Below are 22394 nucleotides of genomic sequence, written 5' to 3' on the forward strand. Positions count from 1 at the left end.
CAATCCACTCACCTCAGCCTCCCAAAGCACGGGATTACAGGCTGAGCCACCGAGCCCAGCTTGTTAAATCTTTTTTTACTCTATACGTAGAAACTTCTTTTCAGCTCCAATGTAATATATATATTTATATTTTCCTTCGATTTCTGCTATTTCATATTTATGTTTAAATTTTTAATTCACCTAGTATGAGTCACAGACCTAATACAGTTTGTCAAATAGTTTGTCAGCTATACCAAACCTTGTTTATAAAAATAAAGCCAAACCTTATTTTTTTAAAAAACAAAGCATACATCCTATTTATTCATTCAACAGGCATCATGGCCCAGTCAATTTTTAAGGCACCAGGAAAAGAGAAGTAAATAAAGTTGAAATTCCTGTCCTTATGGAGCTTACAATCTCATCATGGAAGAGATAGTCTACAAAGTTTTATATATATATATTTATATATGAAGGCAGAGTGGAAGGTCTAGATGTTGGTAGATTTGGGAGGCAGAAGTTAATGTGCAGTCTCACAAAAGGACCCTATGCTTGATTTAATGCTCTGCTGTTGCTATCTTAAAATTTCTTAGTAATTGTTGAACAAAGGGTCTCATCTTCATTTTGCAAGAGGGGCACAAATTTAGTAGATGCTTTTGCTAATTGGCTATATCAGTGTGAAGTATAATGGAGAAGCTAGAGCTTGAAAGTAGAATTTTGGAAGCCATCTGAGTCAAGGTGGTATTAAAAATCATGGAACCGGATGAATGCTGCCAGGAATGAGTAAAGGTTGAGAAGAAGTCAGACAACTGAGCCTGGGGGTGCTCCGAATTTGAGAGGTATGGAAACGAAGAAAGCTTCTGCAAAAGAGACTAAGAAGGGTGTTCAGTAAGACCAGAGGAAAACCTGTACAGTGTGATGCTGCAAAAGTAAAAGAAAGAAAATGTTTCAAAAAGAAGTGATCAGTTGGGTCAACTGCTGTGTGAGAGAGATACAGTAGGATGAGGACAGCAGATTGACCTTTGGATTTGGCAAGATGGAGGTTGTTGTTTTTAACAAGAACAGTTTGGTGGTGTGAGGGTTGAAGAATGAAAGGAAAGAATATAAAGACAGCAAGTACATATAATCCTTTACAGAGATTTGTTCTAAAGGAGAAGAGGGATATGGTGTCCAGAGAGGGATGAAAACAATGGTGAGAGCCATGAGAGCATGTTTCTCTGCTGATGGGAATAGTCTAGAAAAAAAGGGGAGGAGAGAGGTGATGATTGGAATGTAGTGACTGAGTGAGAGGGAACCTGATTCAGAGTACACACATGAAGGCTGACCCTAGAGAGGTGCAATTCAGTTCACTCATTGTAATAGGAGAAGTGGCAGAAAATAAGGGTACAGATGCAAATATGTTGGTAGATTTGGGAGGTGGGATGATAAGAACTGTCTTTTCTGCTTGCTGCTGTGAAATAAAAGCATGCATCTCTAGATTGTGCTGTAATATTTTGTAGATCTAAACCATGCTAATATCTCTACTAACCTGAGGTTCATGTTCTCAGGAAAAAAGGTGGTGAGAGATGAGAAGTGCAATCCTAAATTAGTTTTTTTAAAAAAAATCAGGTTCAGATTTTTGACAAGAGGGCCAAAAAAGATGATTCAATGGGAAAAGAATAGTCTTTCTGGCAGATGGTGTGGCAACTGGATATACACAAGCAAAACAATGAAGCTGGACCCACACCTTACACCATATGTAAAAATGAACTAAAAAATGGATCAAAGAGCCAAGCTCGGTGACTCAGACTTTAATCCCGCACTTTGGGAGGCTGAGGTGAGTGGATTGCCTGAGCCCGTGGGTTTGAGACCCGCCTGGGCAACTTGGCGAGACCTCATCTCTACAATAAATCAAAAATTAGCCGGGCGTGGTAGTGCGTGCCTGTAGTTCCAGGTACTTGGAAGGCTGAGGCGGAAGGATCGCCGGAGCCCAGCAGGTCGAGGCTGCGGTGGCCGGGAGCGGCCACTGCACTCCAGTCTGGGCGACAGAGTGAGACTCCAACTGAAAAAAAAAAAAAAATCAAAGATCTAAATTTAAGAGCTAGAATGATAATAAAACTCTTGGGAAAACAGATGTAAATCTTCATGATCTTGAATTGGGTAAAGGTTTCTTAGGTATGACATCAAAATCATGAACAACAAAAGAAAAACAGATTAATCAGACAAATTTCACTGCAGAACGTGCACTTCTAAAAATTAGAAAGGTACATACACTTAGCTAGATTTTTAAAGACCTGGAAGATATTGAACTTTATTCATTGGGAAATCCTCTTTGCTTTTACAGCACCTTAGTTATGCTACTTTTTTTGATTTTGAGTTGGAGTCTCACCAAGTGGCCCGGGGGGGTCTCCAATCCGCGGGTTCAGGCAATCCTCTCACCTTGGCCTCCCAAAGTGCTGGGACTACAGGCTGAGTCACCGAGCCTGGCGATTATGCTACTTTTAAACCTCTTTCTATTATATATAATATATGCATTGCTAATTGCATACAAGTTTGTCTCATTTAATGAACTAGTAGACAACTAACAATAGAGACTATGCCTAACAATAGTGATCCAGTAGGATGGCTACAAAAAAAAAACAGACAATAATACGTGTTGGTGAGGATATGGAGAAACTGGAACCGTCATATGCTAGCAAGAGGAATGAAAAACTGAGCAGCGGTTTTGCTGTTCCTCAAAAAGTTAAACATAGAGTTACCATATGACTCAGCAATTCCACCCCTAGGCATTTACCCAAGAAATTAAAACCATATGTCCACATCAAGACTTCTACAGAAATGTTCATATTAGCATTACGCATACTTGCCAAACAGTAGAAGCAACCCAAATGTTCATCAACTAAGGAAAGGATACAAAAAATGTGGTAGATACCTATAATGAAATATTTGGATATAAAAAGGAATGAAGTAGTAATACATGCTACAACACGGATGAACCTTTACAAAATATGCTAAGTGAAAGAAGACAGATGCAAAAGGACACATTTTATGTGACTCTGCTTATGTGAAATGTGCAAGACTTGGAGGGAGCTTTATAGACAAGATGAAATTTAAATAGACCAATGACAAAGTGGAAAGAGGACACTCCAGATAAATGGGAAAGTGTTAGCAAAAACACAGAGGTGTGTGAAACCACTGGGACACATTTGAGATAATGGCTGTAATGTAGCTTGGATATAAGATGAAGAACTGCAGAAGAGGAGATGAGGAAGGTGGGCTTGGCTAGTCTTTTAAAGGCTTTGGAGGTCTTGAACTTTATTCATTGGGAAGTCCTCTTTGCTTTTACAGTGCCTCTATTATGCTATTTTTCATTGTCTTCCTGTTATATAATATTGTTAACCACACATAAGTTTGTCTCCCTTTATGGACTGGCAGACATCTACCAATAGAGACTATGCCTTGGTTCTCTCTGACTCCTCAGGGCCCAGAGTAGATGTGCAATACATAGATTGTGCCCAATAGGTTTGACTTTGAACTACTAAAATGGATCTAGCTTAGACCACAGCAGTTCAGATATACTCTGATGATCTATGTGCCACTAGACAAGATCTGAAGATACAACAACAGGTTTCCTTACCACTACTTACCTTATATGCTCATCAACCACTTATAATGTAAACAGAATTAGGAAAAAAAAATTTAATTGAAGTTTGGATCCCAGTGAAATTTCACAATCTGAGTGGTGATAGAAGTTGTATGAGAGGCAGATTTTGGTGAATGGGTAGACAACTATTTGTTCTTTAATAATCAAAATACTATATGATGATTTCTGAAAGAACTAGAAACTGACCTTCCATATGACCCAGCAATTCATTCCCTTATTGGGAATATACCTGGAGGAACTCAATCATTCTACAAAAAAGATACCTGCACACGTATGTTTGTTGCAGTTCTATTCACAATAACAAAAACATGGAACCAACCATGTTGCCCATCAAAGCTGAACTGGATAAAAAAAAAGTGGTACATATACACAATGGAATATTATGCAGCCATAAAGAAGGACAAACATATGAACTTCGCAGCAACTTGGATGGATTTAGAGTCGTTCACACTCAGTGATCTATCACAGAAACAAAGAACAGATTACCATAAGTGGACCTTGAACAATTATCATAATACTATAAGAAAGGGGTTGGCAGTAGTGTGAAACTGCCAGAGGAGGGCGGGGTGGGATTTGCAGTTGAGGGAAACTGCTAAGGGAGGGAGGGGCACACCTCAACAACAAAGGTACCTACATAATCAGTGTTTGTATACCTAACCCCAAATTGTACCCCATATCTTAAAAATATATATATATAAAATAATAATCAAAATTCTGAGAGAAATATCAGAGACGTTCACTTTAAAAGGAGACCGAAGTTAAAGACTGGAAAATAATTTTTAGTAGATATTTATCTTATCTGAAATAGTTTATCTAAGAAGACCTTGGGATATTTATCATAGGAGCTAGTGGTGGTCAAGAATAGATTACAATATTGTCTGCAGAGATACAGTTAGATATGTTTTCTAATCCAGTCTGGGAACCTTGGGGTCCTTTGCAAGTCTACCTATCAGTCTCTTGTGAAGGTCAGAGAGTGGGAACAACTCAGGAAATGGCAGCTCTGCAGGAGACTTAAGCGCTTTTCACAAGACTCCCCTTTGCTCCTAGGGGCGCTCAAGCAGTTGACCCTGTACAGTCAGCAGAACAACTATGTCAACTAGTCACATATAAATTGTATTATACATGATATGGCTATGAATTTTGTAGCGAACAATCTTAAGTTCATTTCAGCTTCATTAGTCAGTTAAAAATCCTGAAACTTGGCTCCAAACAGCAGAGAGTGAAACACTATAGGGAACAGGCACATGTTCAGGAAGTAACTGAAGTGCCCTTTATAAAGTACAAACATGGGATAGTTATGACTGCTTTATTTTTTTGGCTGGCTGGACTTCAGAAATGGAGAATGTTGTATTTAATTGCAGATTAGACAGCTTGAAGGGCAATAGTTATAGTTGTTGATTATTGATTCACTATTAACATTGCTGAAACTTTGGTTCTTGTGAAATGTACTATTGTAATATATTACTAAACTGTGACGTGTTCTTTTTTTGGCAAATGTCACAAGGCACAGACTTTCTGCCCCAGGTGCAGAGAACTGCAGCAGAGGAATATTATAAACCTTGTAAAACAGTGGATTTCTCCCAAATAGACAGCATGTTATTGATAGAAATGTAACAAGATGACACAGAGATTGAATGGGGACAATAAGAGGGCACAGCTGTCCTGACTTCTGTGACATCTCTATGCAGTGCATGGTTCCCTTGGGTCAGTACTTTCCAAGGACTACAAGAAAGAAAACTGACACATAGAATTCTATTATTTTAGAGTCAGACTTCAGTGTCTGAGAGCTTTAGGTCAGCTTAAAGGAAGAGAGGTCGGCATTCTCATCTGACAGTGGAATTCAAACCCAAATTGGGCACATACAACAATGTCACAACAGTAACGACTAGGGCGGCAGCAACTGAGGACACGCCCGGTATATACTGCCTAGATACAAGGGAGACATAAGACACAGTCCTTCTCTTTCAGGATAAGACACAGTGCTTCTCCTTCAGGAACTCATAATCATATTGGAGAGAAAAACATAAATCTATGAAAGGGGAAAGGAACTTAAAGTAGAAGATAGCCAGGAAATAACGGTAAAACAATCAGAAGACCCATACTGAATCCCTGCCTGCCAATGTGATCTTGGACAACTAATTTAATACATATTTGTGAAATGAATAGCCTTCTCAGAGTCATGGTTTCTTCATCCAAGGTCACTTTGAAGATCTCCAATTCTTTTTACAGGGTTTCCTGACAAAGGTTATGATACTGCTAAAACTTGTTACATGGAGGGTTACTATAATTTTTAAAGCAAATATCAGACATATGATCGGATATTGAAGAGAAATATCTGGAAAGTGTGGATTATACGGTAGCTCTGAGTATGGAAGAAGGGCAAGCAGAGTTGGAAGAAAGAGGGCTGGAGGCAGGTGGAGGACAGAGCAAGGAGTCACCCATAGGTTAGGTCCAAGAAAGCCACAACAGAGTTCTAAGCAGGAGTTGGGTCTGTCTAAACTTCTGTGTCTGCAGAGGGGGAAGGAGTGGGTTAGATACAGACAGGGAAGGTGTCAAAGAGCATTCTGGAACTGGCTGGCTATGGTAGAGGAAACATCTGAGCTATCGGAGGGACTGGGAAGATATGTCTGCTAGTTAGAGTAACTTATGAGTACAGCTCAGTAGAGGATTCTGGACAGCAAATATAGACCCAGAAGCCATCCTATAGAGTTAAGAGTTGAAGACAGAGGCATGGGAATAATTTGTGTGAAGAAAATGAATCCAATAGGTAGTGGAGTGGAGAGGAAACTGTCATAATTATCTAACCACAGAATAATAGAGGTCTAAGTTAGGGTTGAGATCATGAGGAAAAAAGTGGGGAAAGGGATACTGGAGACACTGAAAAAAATACACTGACAAGATTGGGTGACTGATGACATAAAATGTTTTGAGTCTGGTGGTTAGGAGGATGAAATACATAGCAAAGCTGAGAGGGAAAGATGAGAACATGGGTTCTATTTGGGCACAGTGTGTTTAAGGTACATGCTTGAAGTGGAGATTGTCTGGCAGGCACTGGAGACCGAAGACTGAGTTCAGGTTCCACACGCTGATTTTAAATTTTTCATTCAGTGGCACTGGATTAGCTGTGTAAGGGACAGCAGACCGAGGGGGAGCAAGGAAAGAGACTTTGAGAACACTGTATTTTGGGTGGGAAGGAAGGGAACATTGCAGTAGGAGGAAGCAATATGGGAAACGGGAAATTTTCAAGAATCCGTGAAACATCATAATACATTTAATAGGATGACAAAATGTCTTTTAAAAATTGGAAAAAATTCTTAAGACATACTCCTATGTAAACACATAGAAATAACTCTGGAAGAACACATAATCAAATTACAATAGCAAGTATCCTTGGTGGAGAAAGGAGTGAATCAGAATCATGGAGCAAGAGAATGAATGGGAATGTTACCCTTATCAGTGATGCTTTAAATTTCTTAAGACAAGTATATTCCCAAGTAATAAAAAAGCCTTGAAAAAACGAATGAGTAGAGAAGAAAGCACTTTGAGAATAGGACAATTTTTGCATCCAGATCATACTCTCCCAGAGAAACATTTATTTTTAATACACATTAAAAAGTGATTTATTAGCTGGGTTCGGTGGCTCAGCCTTAATCCTGCACCTTTGGGAGGCTGAGGTGAGTGGATTGCCTGAGCCCGCGAGTTTGAGACCCGCCTGGGCAGGCAAGACCTCATCTCTACAAGAAATCAAAAAAAAAAATTAGCTGGGCGTGGTAGTGCACGCCTGTAATTCCGGCTACTCGGAAAGCTGAGGCGGAAGGATTGCTGGAGCCCAGCAGGTCGAGGCTGCGGTGGCCGGGAGCAGCCACTGCTCTCCAGTCTGGGCGACAGAGTGAGACTCCAACTCAAAAAAAACAAAAACAAAAACAAAAACAAGTGATTTATTATAGTTGTCTTCATTTATCTAGCAAGTCAAGAGCACACCTGCAATATAAGCAAGGATATTGTTTTTAATTATATACTCTTCTTCATATTATTTTCGATTAATAATAATTAGCATAATGGTAGCTATTTTCTTATTCCAGTTACAGAAAATTAAAGCATTTCATCTTAGTCTCTTTACATAAGAACCAAGCACAAAACTTTAAATGTGCCCATAGCACCTTGAAAGAAGATGAGGAACTTCTGTTGACACCAGACCTAATAACACTGTTTTTAGAATCACAAAGCTCACCTTAATAGTAGTGGCATATTGGCTAACTTTTCTGCTTACAGACAATCGAACTGTGAGTTGTTTGTGAGGCTCCCAAGATGTCACAGTTTCTTCTTTCTGTTTCTGTGTCTCCCTGAAATATTGATCAGTTCAGTGTGCTTTTGATTATAGCACAGTAAGCTACAAACTGGAATCCTTCCAGGAGGAGAAAACAAAGAGCTTTTTTTCTCCTCTTCCTCTCCCTCCTTATGAATCACCTTTCATGAGGACCTGACCTTTATTCCTGCTACTATGCTCTGTTATATTCAAAGAAAAGTATAAGAAACAAATTCCCTTGAAATGTAGCAAAAAGAACTCTCTCTGCAGATAGCAATTTCTTAATGACAATAGCTGTATTTTAGAAATTTGCAATCAAGTAAAATTCTTGTTAAAAGCATATTCATTCTCTCCTCATCCCAACTTTTATTTTGCTTTTATATATGTTTTAAACAAGTAATATGATTGAGGTATATTTTATATATCATGAAATTGACCTATTCCTACAATTCAGTGATTTTTAGTAACTTTACCAAGTGACGTAACCATCACTATAAATCAGTTTCAGAATATTTTTACTTCCCCAAGTAAGATCCTTTGAGCCACTGTTAGCTAATTCCTGTCTCCCCCCTCCCAGCCCCAGACTATTATCAATCTACTTTTTGTTTCTATAAATTTGCTTGTTCTGAACATTTCATATTAATGGAATTATATATAGCCTCTTGAGTCTTTATAGAACAAAATTAGAGATTTTCCTTGGAAATTTAAGAAAATCACCCATTTAAGGAAATATACTACCTTGCAAATAAAACATTACAGTAAATACTGTTTAACTAAAAGACTAAAAATACTAACCTTGTTCTCTCTATTAAGTTCTAAAATTTACGATTACTGAGAGTAATATAATAACAAAGGGCTAGAAGAACATAAAATCATTTATATATTTCACTTGTTGGAACAGATAATAAGATCGCTATTTCTGAAGCTTCAAGTCATTTTAAGATCTTAAACTTTTAAGTACAATTCAAACCTTTTATTTTTTAAGGATAGATATGTAACTTTCTCTTCCAGAAAAAAATTTTTAAATGGTCTCTCTTTTTTTGTTTTTTGAACATACTAGTTAATAACTGCAGGTTAGTTTTTGTGTTAATTTTTTATCTAGTATCTTTAAAAGAAACAGGATAATATCTGGGGCGGTGAGAAGGACTGGTATGTTAGTACCTTGCTTAAGGGGATGCACCTGTCTAATAACCTCCTAATTTCTACCAGTGCCTCTGAAGTCACCAAACTAGCACACTGTCCTTAAAGTGTAAAGGATAGACATTCACTCTTTTTTTTTTTTTTTTGAGTTGGAGTCTCAGTCTGTTGCCCAGACTGGAGTGCAGTGGCCACTCCCGGCCACTGCAGCCTCCATCTGCTGCGCTCTGGCGATCCTTCCACCTCAGTCTTCTGAGTAGCCGGAATTACAGGCGTGCGCTGCCACGCCCAGCTAATTTTTTATTTATTGTGGAGATGAGGGCTCACCAAGTTGCCCAGGCAGGTCTCGAACCCGCGGGCTCAGGCAATCCACTCACCTCAGCCTCCCAAGGCGCGGGATTACAGGCTGACCCACCGAGCCTGGCTGACATTCACTCTTTTAAAAAAGGCATGTCAGATTAACATTACGCTTTTCAGTCTATTGTGAATTGTTGTAACATGTACATCTGTATTATAAAAACAGGTATTCCAACAATATTTTAGAAACAGCCACTGTTGGTTTTAGAGGATATAGCTAGATTAGCTCATGCTTTCATTGAATGAAATAAATATGTTACTAAGCATTTTTGTCTTTGGCCCTGAATTCAGTATAAAATAGATATTCCACTGAGCTTTAGATATCAGATATGTATCAAGAGATACATATTCTTAACTTTTTCTCTTAAAACCACTCTAATTGTGAGAGAAAGATTCCGTGAAGATTAGAAAAATGACTGTTGTTTATATGATTACATCCTCCATGCCAATCTTAAACATTCATATAAATATAGAACAAATTATTCATCTAAATAATGTGCAAAGACAAAAATCAGCCAACAAGTAATGAATGATATCTAACTCTTATTTCAACTCTCAAAATGTCACATTTTAAAATGTGTTACTTCTTTAAGCTTTTATTTTCACTGCCAATACCCGAGAAGTAGAAAAATAATAAACACTTGCTGATAACAATTCATATTTCCATTACATCTCAAGAAACAATGGAACTGTGTATAAGATTTGAAATGAAGTAGAAGAAAGATCAAAGTGAGTCAATCTGGAAAAAAAATACTACAATAAAGTCTAAATTCGTTTTCAAAGTTATCAAAAACAGATCGCTAATAGTTAAAAATCACTTCTTGAAAGTCCTATAAATTGACCTTTACCTCATGGTTGAAAAGCCATAGGATGCTTCCTTCAGAAAATCTGAGTACCTAAAGGTTCCTTGTTGGTTTTATGCAAGCTGTTAACAAGTTTGGTAACTCTGCTGAAAAACAAACTCCTATGTATAAATGTGTTATAAGAATTGCAAATGAAATGGTTTTCATTTTTTTGTTTGTAAAATAAATCAGACTTACCATATCATAAATCAAACAAAAATAGAGTTTGCTGAATTTTTTTTTTCCCAAAGAGCAACTAAAAAGAACTTAATACTGGAAAAAGTCCAGCTTAAACGCTTCTTGACAATTCCTTGAAAAAAAAAAAAAACAGTTGGTAAGCCAAGGTAAATATTGTATCCTAGAACATGGGTCTGACAATGTACTCAATACACATTGCTGATCTTTGTATTTAAGATTGGGGCAAATAATAAATTATTAAAAAGAAGATTTAGAGAAAGTCATTTTGCACAGACACACACATTAAGTTATTTATTAATTCAAAATGTATGAATTAGCCAATAACTTGTTCTGGCAAGTAATTGTAAATGAAAACAGCTTCATAATTTCATTTTTGAAATGAAAATTAGCACAATACCTTTTTTGCTATTTCAAAGATATATAAAGAATTTAACATTTATTTTTGGCCTATTGTCTTTGATAATTTGTCTCAGAAGGAGGTAAGTCAAAAGTCAAAAATCTCTTTGCAGAAACAATAGAAGTATGGATAGAGACAGGAGATTGAAAAAGTTTCTATGTGATTGTGGGTAGCAAGGTTTCACATGGAGGATGATGTTCTACCTAGATCTTTAAGGCTGCTTGGCTGTACTTAAATAAACTGGGAAGTTTACAAGAAATTCATACGGCCATGCTCAGTGTCTCAGCCTGTAATCCCAGCACTTTGGGAGGCCAAGGCCAGGCGAGTGGATTACCTGAGGTCATGGGTTCGAGACCAGCCCAGGCAACTTGGCGAGACCTCTTCTCTACAATAAATAAAAAATTAGCCCGGTGTGGTAGCATGCTCCTGTAGTTCCGGCTACTTGGAAGGCTGAGGCGGAAGAATCGCTGGAGCCCAGGAGGTTGGTGCTCAGGTTGCCATGGGTGTGCCACTGCACTCCTGCCTGGGCGATAGAGACTCCAACTCAAAAAAAGAAATTCGCACATGTAGCTATTCATTTGTTGAACTGAGGCTATAACATGCTCACCAGAGGAACAAATGCTGCCTAGAGTAATGGTTGGCTGTGCCTTCCCTCCAAAGTCTCGCTTCTTGATTTATACCTCAGAAATACAGATTCCTTCTTCAAACAGGAAGCTCTTTGCTTGTTTCTCTTAGAAGCAGGAATTTTTAAAAAACAATTTCTGATTGGATGAATAAAAATGATATATGAACAAACATAGGAATTTTTCTTTTCATTATCTCTCTTGGGCATTCATGACATAATTCGTTATCAGGTAATCTGGAAAAATAACATTGACACTTGATCTTGTCGCCTAGCCCCCCAGTCACTTGACCCTGATCTTTAAATTAGCAAACTGTAAAAACGTCAACTGTTTTGTATCTTTGCTCCTTAGTATTTTGTTACATTTTTCTCATTGGCCAAGGCTGATTCCCTTACCACTTACAACCTCCCTGCTCTGCTGTGCAGATGGCTCACTGCCCAGCATCGTTTGTTCAGAGGCTGTAATGTGAAGGGTGTCCTTGTAGTAGTCCATGGTCCAGCCTGCCTTACACAGAGTATTGTCACCTGGCCTCTGGATTCCCTCTTAGAGGTCCCTGTTTTATTACCTCCTGGCTTGCAACATCATCATTCACCTCTGCGCTGGCTAAGCATATATGGGGGAGAACCCCCAAAAATTATTTATAAAAAACTTTGTATTTTTTCTGCCATGTTTAAACTTCAGTCACCTTCAAAGGACTCACCATTGGATGCAATACGCCTATCGAGAAGCTTTTCCACTGCTCAAAACAGTTTTTGAACTTGTTAATTTGGATACCTTTTAGTGCTTCTGCCATTTTTTGTTTCACCTCTTCTACATAGACAAAACATTTACCTCTGAGGACTTTTTCATCGGGGAAACAAACAAACAAACAAAAGCACTTGAGGTGAGATTGAGTGAATAGGGAGAGTGGGATACGGGGATCATGACGTTTTTGGTTCAAAACTGCTGAACACTCAGAAAACAAAATTTCACTGCTGCTTGTTGTTTGTGTAAATCACGCATAATGAAAATGGGCAAACGTGTTGAAAAAATCTCCAAAAAAAAAAAAAAATTCACTGAGGCCGACAAAAGCAGCCTCTCCCAACAACGCTAGCTGGTATGGATGCCAATGAGTTCCTAGAACACTTATCTAACAGGGAAAGCCTATACTTCAAGGGGGCCACCCTCCAAAAGATAATTCTAAGGTTTTTTTTTAGTTCCCTCTCGTAAACCTGCTTACATTTCATTCTTTAAAATATATACATTTTTTTTGAAAGCAGGATTTGTTAAGAAGACAGAAAAGCTCCCACAGCAGGAGGAGACCCAAAGGGGGTGTCCCATCAGAATATTTTAATATTCCAAAGGAAACACAACCAACATTAAAAGACTCCAATCATTTTTGACCAAGTCCTCCTGTAAGCCACAGCCTATTCTCTGTCACCTCTTCTAGGGACAAAGACTTGTCCATACCTTCTCATTCTCAGTAACTGATGATGACTTTACAGAGGCTCTTGCACAGGATTACTCCAACAGCTTCCCTGCTGGTCTCCTAGCACCTCTGAATATTCCTTTTTAACCTTTCCTTCTGCATTGCTGTCACAGGATCCTTTATAAAATACAAGAGTGTTTATGTCATTTTCCTTCTTATAATCCTGCAATTACCCCTATCATTCTCAAGAGAACATAAGCACCTCATCTGGGATACAGCTTTTCTCATCAGACCAATTTAGCTTAGTCTCTTGATCCACCTTCACTCCTGGGTCCTTCAACAAGCTCAACTCCAGGTGTCCTAAGTCCACGGCTACACCTGTGGATTTCCTTCACATTTCCTCACTGCCCTGAATGTCCCTGCACTTGCTGCTTTTCTTCCACGAGCGCCCTTATCTGTATTTCTCTGCCTAAGTGTCCACATATTCTACTAGCCTTAGTTCAAAGTCTCCCTCCTTCTCAGACCTGCTCTGACCCTCATCTCCCCACACAGTCTGCCCTTCCTCTGTCCTTGCACGTCACCTGTGAGTTATGTTTTACAGTTCTCAAGAGAAGCACCTGAATCTTATTTATGATGCTGTCATCAGCCTACTTCACAGGGTCTATATAATAGGCACTTGGTAAATGTGTCTTTAAAGATAATTATTGAATTTTTATTTTTCTTCTGTCTCCTCAAGTGTAGAACTTATATCTTTCCAGTAAAAGTCACATAGCTGGATCTCAATAGAGATGAACATCTGTTGAAGGAACCAACACTGTAATTCCTCTGAACTCTCCCTTCTCCAATCTTTCCTGCACACTGATGGAAGATGATCTTCCCTAATACACCAACTCTCCATGACACCTATCACCCTTTTCTCTCTAGCTCAAATTGTCACTGGCTTCCCGTTACCTGTAGGATGAAACCAAGCTTCTCCTACATAAATTCTTTTGCATTTGCTATGACTTCTGCCAGGAATGCTCTTTCCTCGATCACAGACTCCCTCTTTCTCTTCCTCATGTCCCAGACCAATCCTTCCTTGACTACTCAAACTAAAATGACCTTTGAGTCAGTCTATTACATTAACTCATTGTAGTTTCTTAATGCCTGCCATTTATTAGAGCTGAAATCATCATCCTCACAGTCTTTTTTCTATTGTGTCTATAGATTACCTTCCTCATGGGAATGTAAGGCTTATTTAACACAGGGGCCTGGTCAGCTTTGTTCACTGCTACCCACTTTCAAGTTCTTGGGACCAGAGGTTGACTGCCAAAATATTTGTTCAATGAACGAAAGACTAAACCCAAAAATACTTCAGCCTGACATTCAGGGTTCTCGAAGACCTGGCCTCAATCTACCTTTCCAGCCTTATCTCCCACTAATTACAGTTTGCTACTTACAAGCTCCTAACTGGGCCTATCTACAATACCCTTGTCTTCTTTCTCTTCCTATCTAAACTATCTATATCTTTAAAGATCCATCTCAAATTCCATCTCTTCTCTAAGGCAATCCAAAGTGGCAAGCACTTTAACTATATTGCTTCTTTATAAAATCTATTAAACATTTTTCAATTCCATAGAGCTCCCTAATGCTTATAATAAATATTTTCATTTTAAAAATAGACTACAATTTATAATAAGAGAAAATTATTAGAATGAAGAATTCTATAGGGTAAGTAAGTTTGGGGCCCTAATTGACCTATTTTTAGAAAATTACATGCCTTTTTCTTCAAGTATATTAGAAAAGTTTACTTTTGGGTATAATGTGCAACATAAGGGTTACAAAGCAACATTCAAAATTAGGTTGTGAAGGTTGGTTCTAGTGACAACTCTGACCTCCACTTTAAACTGCAGCTAATATTTTCCACTGAACATATTATACAAAGACATCCAAAAAGTAACTTGTCAACTTTTAACTGGGAGACTGCATAGTCCTACTGATTAAATCATTTGTTTCAATCCAAAAAACAAAACAACCAGGAATGCTTCTGTGATAAGAACCATTAGTCAGGAAATTCTCAAGGCAGAATGAATTTTAAATATTTTTACTGCTCTATATCCTGTTGACCAGTGGTAGATATGTGTAGACACACCTACATGTGTGGGCCTACACATCAGAGCAGATAATGCTATATGTATCAAGCAGATAGAGAAAACATGCCAACCTGGACACCAACTTGGTACCACTAGCATCCTCTGCTGAATTTGCGTCATCCAAGCAGGGTTTTCTACGACTTAGCCACAGGCTGGCCTGAGGAATGCCATCAGATAGCTCTGGTTGTGGTACCTTGTGGGCCTGAACGCATTCCTCACTCCTGGACTTTGAGATCTAGAAAGTAAAATTAAAAAACAAAAAGGGAGAGCAAAAAAAAAAAAAAAAAGATAAATTAAAAAGTCTTTTAAATTAAGTTACTGAAAATAGATAATTTATTCCAGTTTATTAATAATCTAATGCATTAATAACTTCCTAAGTTAGGCATACAATTTAGGCATGAAATTTAAAATACACATGAAATTATTATATAGCAAAGAGCATAGGGAAGAGGAGATACCAATATTTCCAAGGGGAACTTTCAAACTATATACAGCCCATATCCCTCTCTAAGATTCTGGCACAAAACTTCCCCAGATTCACCCCTCGTTAGAATAATCATTCTCTGTAATGAGAGATGATGGGAGTACATTAGACTGGCAACCTGGATTGAAGAAAAGAAAAAAAGAGTGGAGAGAGGCAGGAAAAAAAGGCTGAGAACTACTGAAACAGAAAAATGGCAAGGTCAGAAAGGTGTCCGGAAATATTTACTACCAACAAGCAAAATATACACAAGTTTGCTGATAATTTCTATTGTAATTCTTTTTTGTTGGGCAAAGTAAGATCTAAAAAATTTTTGGCTAAGGTAATAAATAGAAAAATATATACTTTTTAGTTATATCTCTAGACTCGTAGGCAACACATGACTGAAATGAATACTGGGTAAACTGACTTCTCAGATTATATCTGAAGTTATACTCCCTCTAACCTCTCAAATATCCTCATGCTCTTATTTTAGATCAGAAAAAAATATGAATACAATCAATAATTTTTTCCTAAAAAGTGTAAAAAACATGATGCCAGATTGTAGAAAAATCCAAGACCTTGGATTAATTGTATTTGTCACATTGGAAGCTTTTTTTTTGTCCCTAGGGCTCTCTCCATACTTGTCCTTGCACCTGGAATGTCATCTGTTCATCACTGGTCACTCACCAGCTGCCTAAGACCAAACTGATCCTAACTTCCTTTGAGGCTGGAATAACTCATTTTTCATGTAGTTTTTCATATGGTTTTTCTAACTAACCTCAGGTCTTAATGACCTTCTAAATTCTGAATTCCTGTAACATACCACCTCATAGTCTACCCTTGATTACACATTGCTTGGTATTTTAATCTTAGTTGTCTCATGTTTCTAGGTCACATGGTCTCAACTAGATTTCTGGAGATAGAAATTAGAGCCTCTTTTTCTTATTTCTACCTTTCTTCTTTTTCTCCTTCTCTTTCTTCTACTAATCCTTATTTTTATTATTAGCATTTTTACCATAAAGTCTAGCAACGTTTTGAATACACTAATAAATACTTTATATAAATTGCTGTTGTCAGACAACAATAAATGTATTCAATTATGATTTGTCAAGTAAAAATAATATAATTTAAAAAACAAACAGCACACATAAACAAAATCTATGACTATAATTTGGCAAAAGTTACATTTAGCATAGAGCAAAGTGAACACTCAACAAAAGCTAGTTTTTATTATTACTGGTGTTTTGTAAAATTTTGCCCAAATCTAGTGACTGTCAGTTAATTGTTCATGGCATTTCTTTGCAAGGCATTCATAAGCTCATTAAAACCAAGGAAAGCAAAGACAAATTTAAAAAAAATTATAAACTTACAAAAAACATTTCTATATTCCATAATATTTGCAAAGATTATTTTTTAATTGAAAAATTAAAATGATATATATTTATTGTGTACAACATATTGTTTTGAAATATGTTGTATACATATATGTATATGCTGTGGAATAGCTAAATCGAGCTAATTAACACATGCATTTCCTCACATACTTTTTTTTTGTGGTGAGAAAACTTAAAATTTACTCTCAGCAATTTTCAAAAATGTCACAATTACTTTTCAAAAAGGAATATTAAGATAAACAACAAAAGAGCATGAAAAGAATATGCTATGACATATTTGATAAAGGGGCTCCTTTTGCATGTGATTATTTTTCATAAGAGTGAAAAATCACTAAGATTTCAAACCAAGTAGCTAAAAATATCTCACATTTAGACTTAATTCCCTTTCAATATTAAATCAAACACAACAGCACTTGGCAATGCTTCATGGTGTTTAAAACAAGGAGACGATGTTTTTAGGTTCAGTGATCATTTTGGGGTTCCAAACTCTATTCAGCAATTTATATAAAGATAGAACATCCAGGGTAAAAAAAGGTTAATATGTAGATTTTTCCGTCGCGACACATTAAAATAGCCTTCATAACACAAATCAACTAGAACTCAGACACCAGAAACTCTATCAGTTATATTTTGTCTAAGAGCATTTCTGTGATTATTATATTTCTATAGAAATAACATAGACATGATTGCCATTAACCATGAACTTTAAGATATAGACTTATTATTTCTATAACAAAGTAGCACAAAGAACTAGGTTTATGCATAGAATGTAAGAATACCACAAGTAGTTTGTGAGACAATAGAATTGTTAGAAAAAACAGTAGCTCAGTAACTCTCAGACTACTGGCACTATGAAATACACATGTATAATTCAAAAGGAAGGAGGTTTTAAAAGATTACTAATGATATATTCTTAAAGATGTACCTTGAAGACTATACATATCACTATAGAAATGATGACTATAGGAAAAATGAAAATGTGATAAAACGTTAAAATCAGCTGTTTCACTGATGTAATTAAAATTAGTTCAAATGTACTATTCATTTTTGGGGAAAAACAGATCACACTATTTTAGCTGGAATTGAGTTTTTTAGGAAAACGATTTGAACATAAATAAATTTATACTACTCAGTCTTATAATGGAGGCAGAGAGGATCGTTTTATTTTGATGCTTTGGGCATCCATTTTAGACTCTATATAGTCTACTGCTGGTGTACATTAACTTAAAGTTGGTGCTCATGGGCTTTTCCATAACTGATCTCCCTCAGGAGGAGCATGATTCCAGTCAGTCAAGGCCAAGGTCACAAGTGGGCATGTTATTACAGTATGGAAGCAGCAATGGTGTTCATTTTGTCTGGAGACATTTTTTTTTTTTTTTTTTTTGAGTTGGAGTCTCACTCCGTTGCCCAGACTGGAGTGCAGTGGCTGCTCCCAGCCACTGCTGCCTCGACCTGCTGGGCTCCGGCGATCCTTACGCCTCAGTCTTCCAAGTAGCTGGAACTACAGGCGCGTGCTACCACGCCTGGCTAATTTTTTGATTTATTGTAGAGATGAGGTCTCGCCAAGTTGCCCAGGCGGGTCTCGAACCCTCGGGCTCAGGCAATCCACTCACCCCAGCCTCCCAAAGTGCTGGGATTACAGGTGTGAGCCACTGTTCTTGGTCAGAGAAGCCCTGTTTTAGAGGGAACAGTAGGAAGAAACCTGTACTGAGGTAACATCTCTCTTCATACTATTCTCCTCAGGTTCTAGTCTCTTTCTTTCTGCTGTTGGCACATTAAGACATAATGGACCAAGACCAGCTATGAGTTTAGTAGAAGTGGGCTAGCGAGGCCATTTAGGTCTGCCTTGTCTGGACAAGAAGGGCTGGTGGCTCCAGGCGGCTCAGCACGCTCTGCTGGGCAGGGACTCCAAATAGGACCAACAACCTCACTGTAACAAATGGAGTGGATGTGCCTGGGCATACCCATAGTAGCCGCCCTCATGACATGTGGCTGCAGGAAGAAAATGGCCGAAGCTTTGGGGAAGAGATGGGGACAGCCAGCTTTCTCTTTCCACTGGAGTTATAACCGACATGTGCTAGTTCACACCACACTTTGCTTCTTTATGTTAGTCATTTCTTCATTTATTTAGTCATTTTGTAACTTTTATGGTTGAAGGTGAAAACTATAAAATCCCTCAAGCCATCGATGAAAAATATTTTGCTTATGAGAATTCTGCCATGGGCTACTTGAGATAAAAATCTAGGTATATGCTGTGTGATTTATGTGTACAACTAAAATACAAACAATTCCAGGAATCTTTTAAAAAGTACATTCCGTGCATGTAGTTGCAGGTATGAAGTGGCTCTAGCGGTAGCATTCTGAGGTTCTTTAATATTTAAGATGCCATGGAAATAGAAACAAAGGAATGTCCTTTAAGAAAGTAAAATTAGAGAATGTTCTTTTCACGGCTGGTGCTGCTGCTGTTCTAAATAAACACTTATTGAACACTTACTCTGTACCAGACATAGTTACAGGAGGTTTACATAAACTAACACATTTAATTCTCACAACAGCCCAAGAAGACAGGAACTGTTATTATTACCATTTCAAAGATGGGAAAACTGAGACATAAAGAGTTTGAGCTATCTGCTCCCATACAGTTAGAATCCAGATAGGTCTCAGTACTTGTGTTAAACCACAAGTCTATATACTTGGGTTATGTGTTAAATGTGAATATTGCAAGAAGAAATGTACTTTTAGATGAAAGTCATACTACCTATTGTAATGCAATCCCTTTCTGCTTTTTAAAAATTTTTTTTTAAATTAGTAGTTAAAACTTTCTTTTCTCTAAATGTATCCTTCTGGCACCTGCTGAGTCATTCAAAGAATATGGTCTTGGGGGAAAGAATCAGATTTGAGGAAAAACCAGATGGAAATATGTTCATCATATTTTTATTTATGACACAACAAAAATGTAAGCTAAATGTGTCCTAAATAACCACATTACTATAATAGGTAAATTTTGGCACATCCACATAATGAAGGATTATTTTCAGTCATTAAAATATTTGTATTCTTTAATGAGACTAATGAAATACTTTTGTTATGATACATAACCTAGTATGAACTCAGTTAGCAAATAAAAATTCATAAGTAGTTAGATATATACCTCCAATAAAACTAGAATCATCATACCTCAACCATACGTGAATTCATTTCAAAAGTCAAAAAGCAAGTTCTGTCACAGTCAACACATTAAAAATCTTAAGATGGTGTCATTTAAAAACAAGAACCCAGCACGACAAAAAAATTTCTCCAGATAATTGAGGTAACTGAAAATAAAAAGACAACAAATATTGTGTCTCAAAGTTAATTTTTATCCACAGCCCTCATACAAATGAGTTGCTGTAATGGTAAGACAGTAAGTCATAGGTACAGGCCCTCTGCTCCACGGGACACTGCAGAATAGGAATGATCTGCCCTTCAGGACTGAGATGAGGGAATGCTGGGGGATGAGAAACAGGAGGGAGCCAGTTTACAGGGGGGAGAAACCAGTCCCTTCAGAATTTGCAGTTTCCTTTCCTTCGTGAAGGGGAAGAGGGTCTCTTTCCAGAAAAGTAATGTGACTGTGAGCCAACTGGAAGAACTTTAAAATAATAATTGAGTGGGCTATCATGAGACTATAACTAATATGTAATTTTTGAAAGTTTAAGCATAATAAACTGATGTTTTAGCCCTGGGAGTCACCATAAGCACTGTTCAGTTCTTGAAAATACAAAATCCCTAAGCATGTTCTTGTCATGGATTCAATATTCTTTATGAGGTACTTTAGAGGGGATTAGAACAGGGCGGAAAGTGATATTTAAGGCTCAAATGATGAAGAACGATTGAAATAGAAGGGAAAAAGGAGGCAGGTTAATTTTTAACATTTAGACTTTTGAAATAAAGTTCACTATTATCCTTGACTGTTTTCCCCTCTGCCTGTTCCTCGTATGGAAGAGGGCACAGCCTCTCGCCTTTCATTTATGCTCATTAAACTCATAACCTTCAAAAGAAGAAAGGTATAAAAACAAAGTGCTAGAAAAGGGATGCTTAGTTCTGACTTTTTTTTTTTTTAAAAAGATAGACGTTTCTAGTGAAAAACTCCTTTAAAAAAAACCCCTCCGAATCCTTTGTTGTTATTCAAATATGTTTCATTTAGCTCAAAAATGAGGTTTACTGAACTGCTGCTACCCTTCTCCTAGATAATTTGAGGAGTCTCTTATGTGCCAGTCTCAGTGCTAGCTAGTTCATGCACCAGTTTTTGTTTTCCTTCCTGAGAAAATTATTGACATGCTATAGAGAATATACTTTTTTAAGCAGGGCAGGTGGGAGTAGATTCTTATACATGCTTATCTTTTTTGTGTGTGGTAAAAGTGGGTCAGTGTTAAACAAAGTTAAAACTAATTAAAATCTCATCTTGATCCAAGTTTAGAGCAAATCTTACTTCAGCATAAATCAATTTAAGTTAGTTTGTTAGAAAAATCACTCATATGTGAGACAGACAGAAATTTTACAGATTAAAATAAGTATATCTTGAAGAGATCGGCTCAATGACAGGCTCACAGGCGGCCATGGCAAGCAAAACCCCTGAGTTCTTTGTTTTCCTCAAAATAGAAGTGACTTTGCCGCAGAAATCTCCCTCAGTTTTAACTGCTGCAGCCTTGCCTCCTAGAACAGCACCTAGCAAACAGTAGGAGACCATTAAATGCTTATACAATGAATGAATGACCAAAGTGATAGAATCTACCTTCTTCCTAGAAATATCAGAATGTTAATAATCAGTTGGTACCAGAAAGCACATTAATTCTACTACGTAACCATTGCTCTTATTCTAGATGTTTCATTTATATTCAATTTCAAAATCTGTTGCTTTAAAAAATAACTATGGAAGAGAAATGGGAAGAATCTGAATTTTCGGAGCATAGGAATTATCAAGACAAGCTTATGAGTCAAGAAATTATGTTTACTCCAACTATATGGCCCCACAGTACAGCCTATCTGTCCTGGGACTTGGGCTCAAGGAGTCTCACATTTTAGAAGCTGCTCACAGGTAAATCTGTACACGATAGTTGGGTGAGGCCTCTCATTAATTTTAGTACAGTTCCATCTGCTACTATATAATACAAAGTGATGTATTAAGGTCTTTATCAGGAAAAAATTCAGGCAAAAAAGTGTTTAAACTGAGCAGTTTAAGAATTTAGATGTAAAACTTTAACACATTTTCACTCTCAGCAATTTTGCTTTAAAATTTTTCGTTATTCATCTCTGAGATGGTCATCTAATTGTAAACGAAACCCTTTGGCTTCAAGTTCTTGCTGATTTAGGATATGATTACACTAGTGATGGGGCTTTAAAAAACGGTGCTCTCCTGGGCAACTTGGCGAGACCTCATCTCTACAATTAATCAAAAATTAGCTGGACCATGGTAGCGCGTGCCTGTAGTTCCGGCTACTCGGAAGGCTGAGGCGGAAGGATTGCTGGAGCCCAGCAGGTC

General features: G+C 37.4%; 1 protein-coding gene across 1 annotated transcript in view; it reads right to left on the minus strand.

Annotated features, from left to right (window-relative positions):
* FAM13A (family with sequence similarity 13 member A) overlaps positions 1 to 22394 on the minus strand; it is a 311993-nt gene that overhangs the window by 121126 nt on the left and 168473 nt on the right. Inside the window, exon 8 of the mRNA XM_021710474.1 lies at positions 15091 to 15254. Within this exon, the coding sequence (XP_021566149.1) occupies positions 15091 to 15254 (164 nt within the window). The remainder of the gene's footprint in view (positions 1 to 15090; positions 15255 to 22394) is intronic.

The sequence above is a fragment of the Carlito syrichta genome, unplaced genomic scaffold (genome assembly GCF_000164805.1).
Source record: "Carlito syrichta isolate Samal-C Ts95f unplaced genomic scaffold, Tarsius_syrichta-2.0.1 Scaffold289150, whole genome shotgun sequence".
Classification (NCBI taxonomy): domain Eukaryota; kingdom Metazoa; phylum Chordata; class Mammalia; order Primates; family Tarsiidae; genus Carlito; species Carlito syrichta.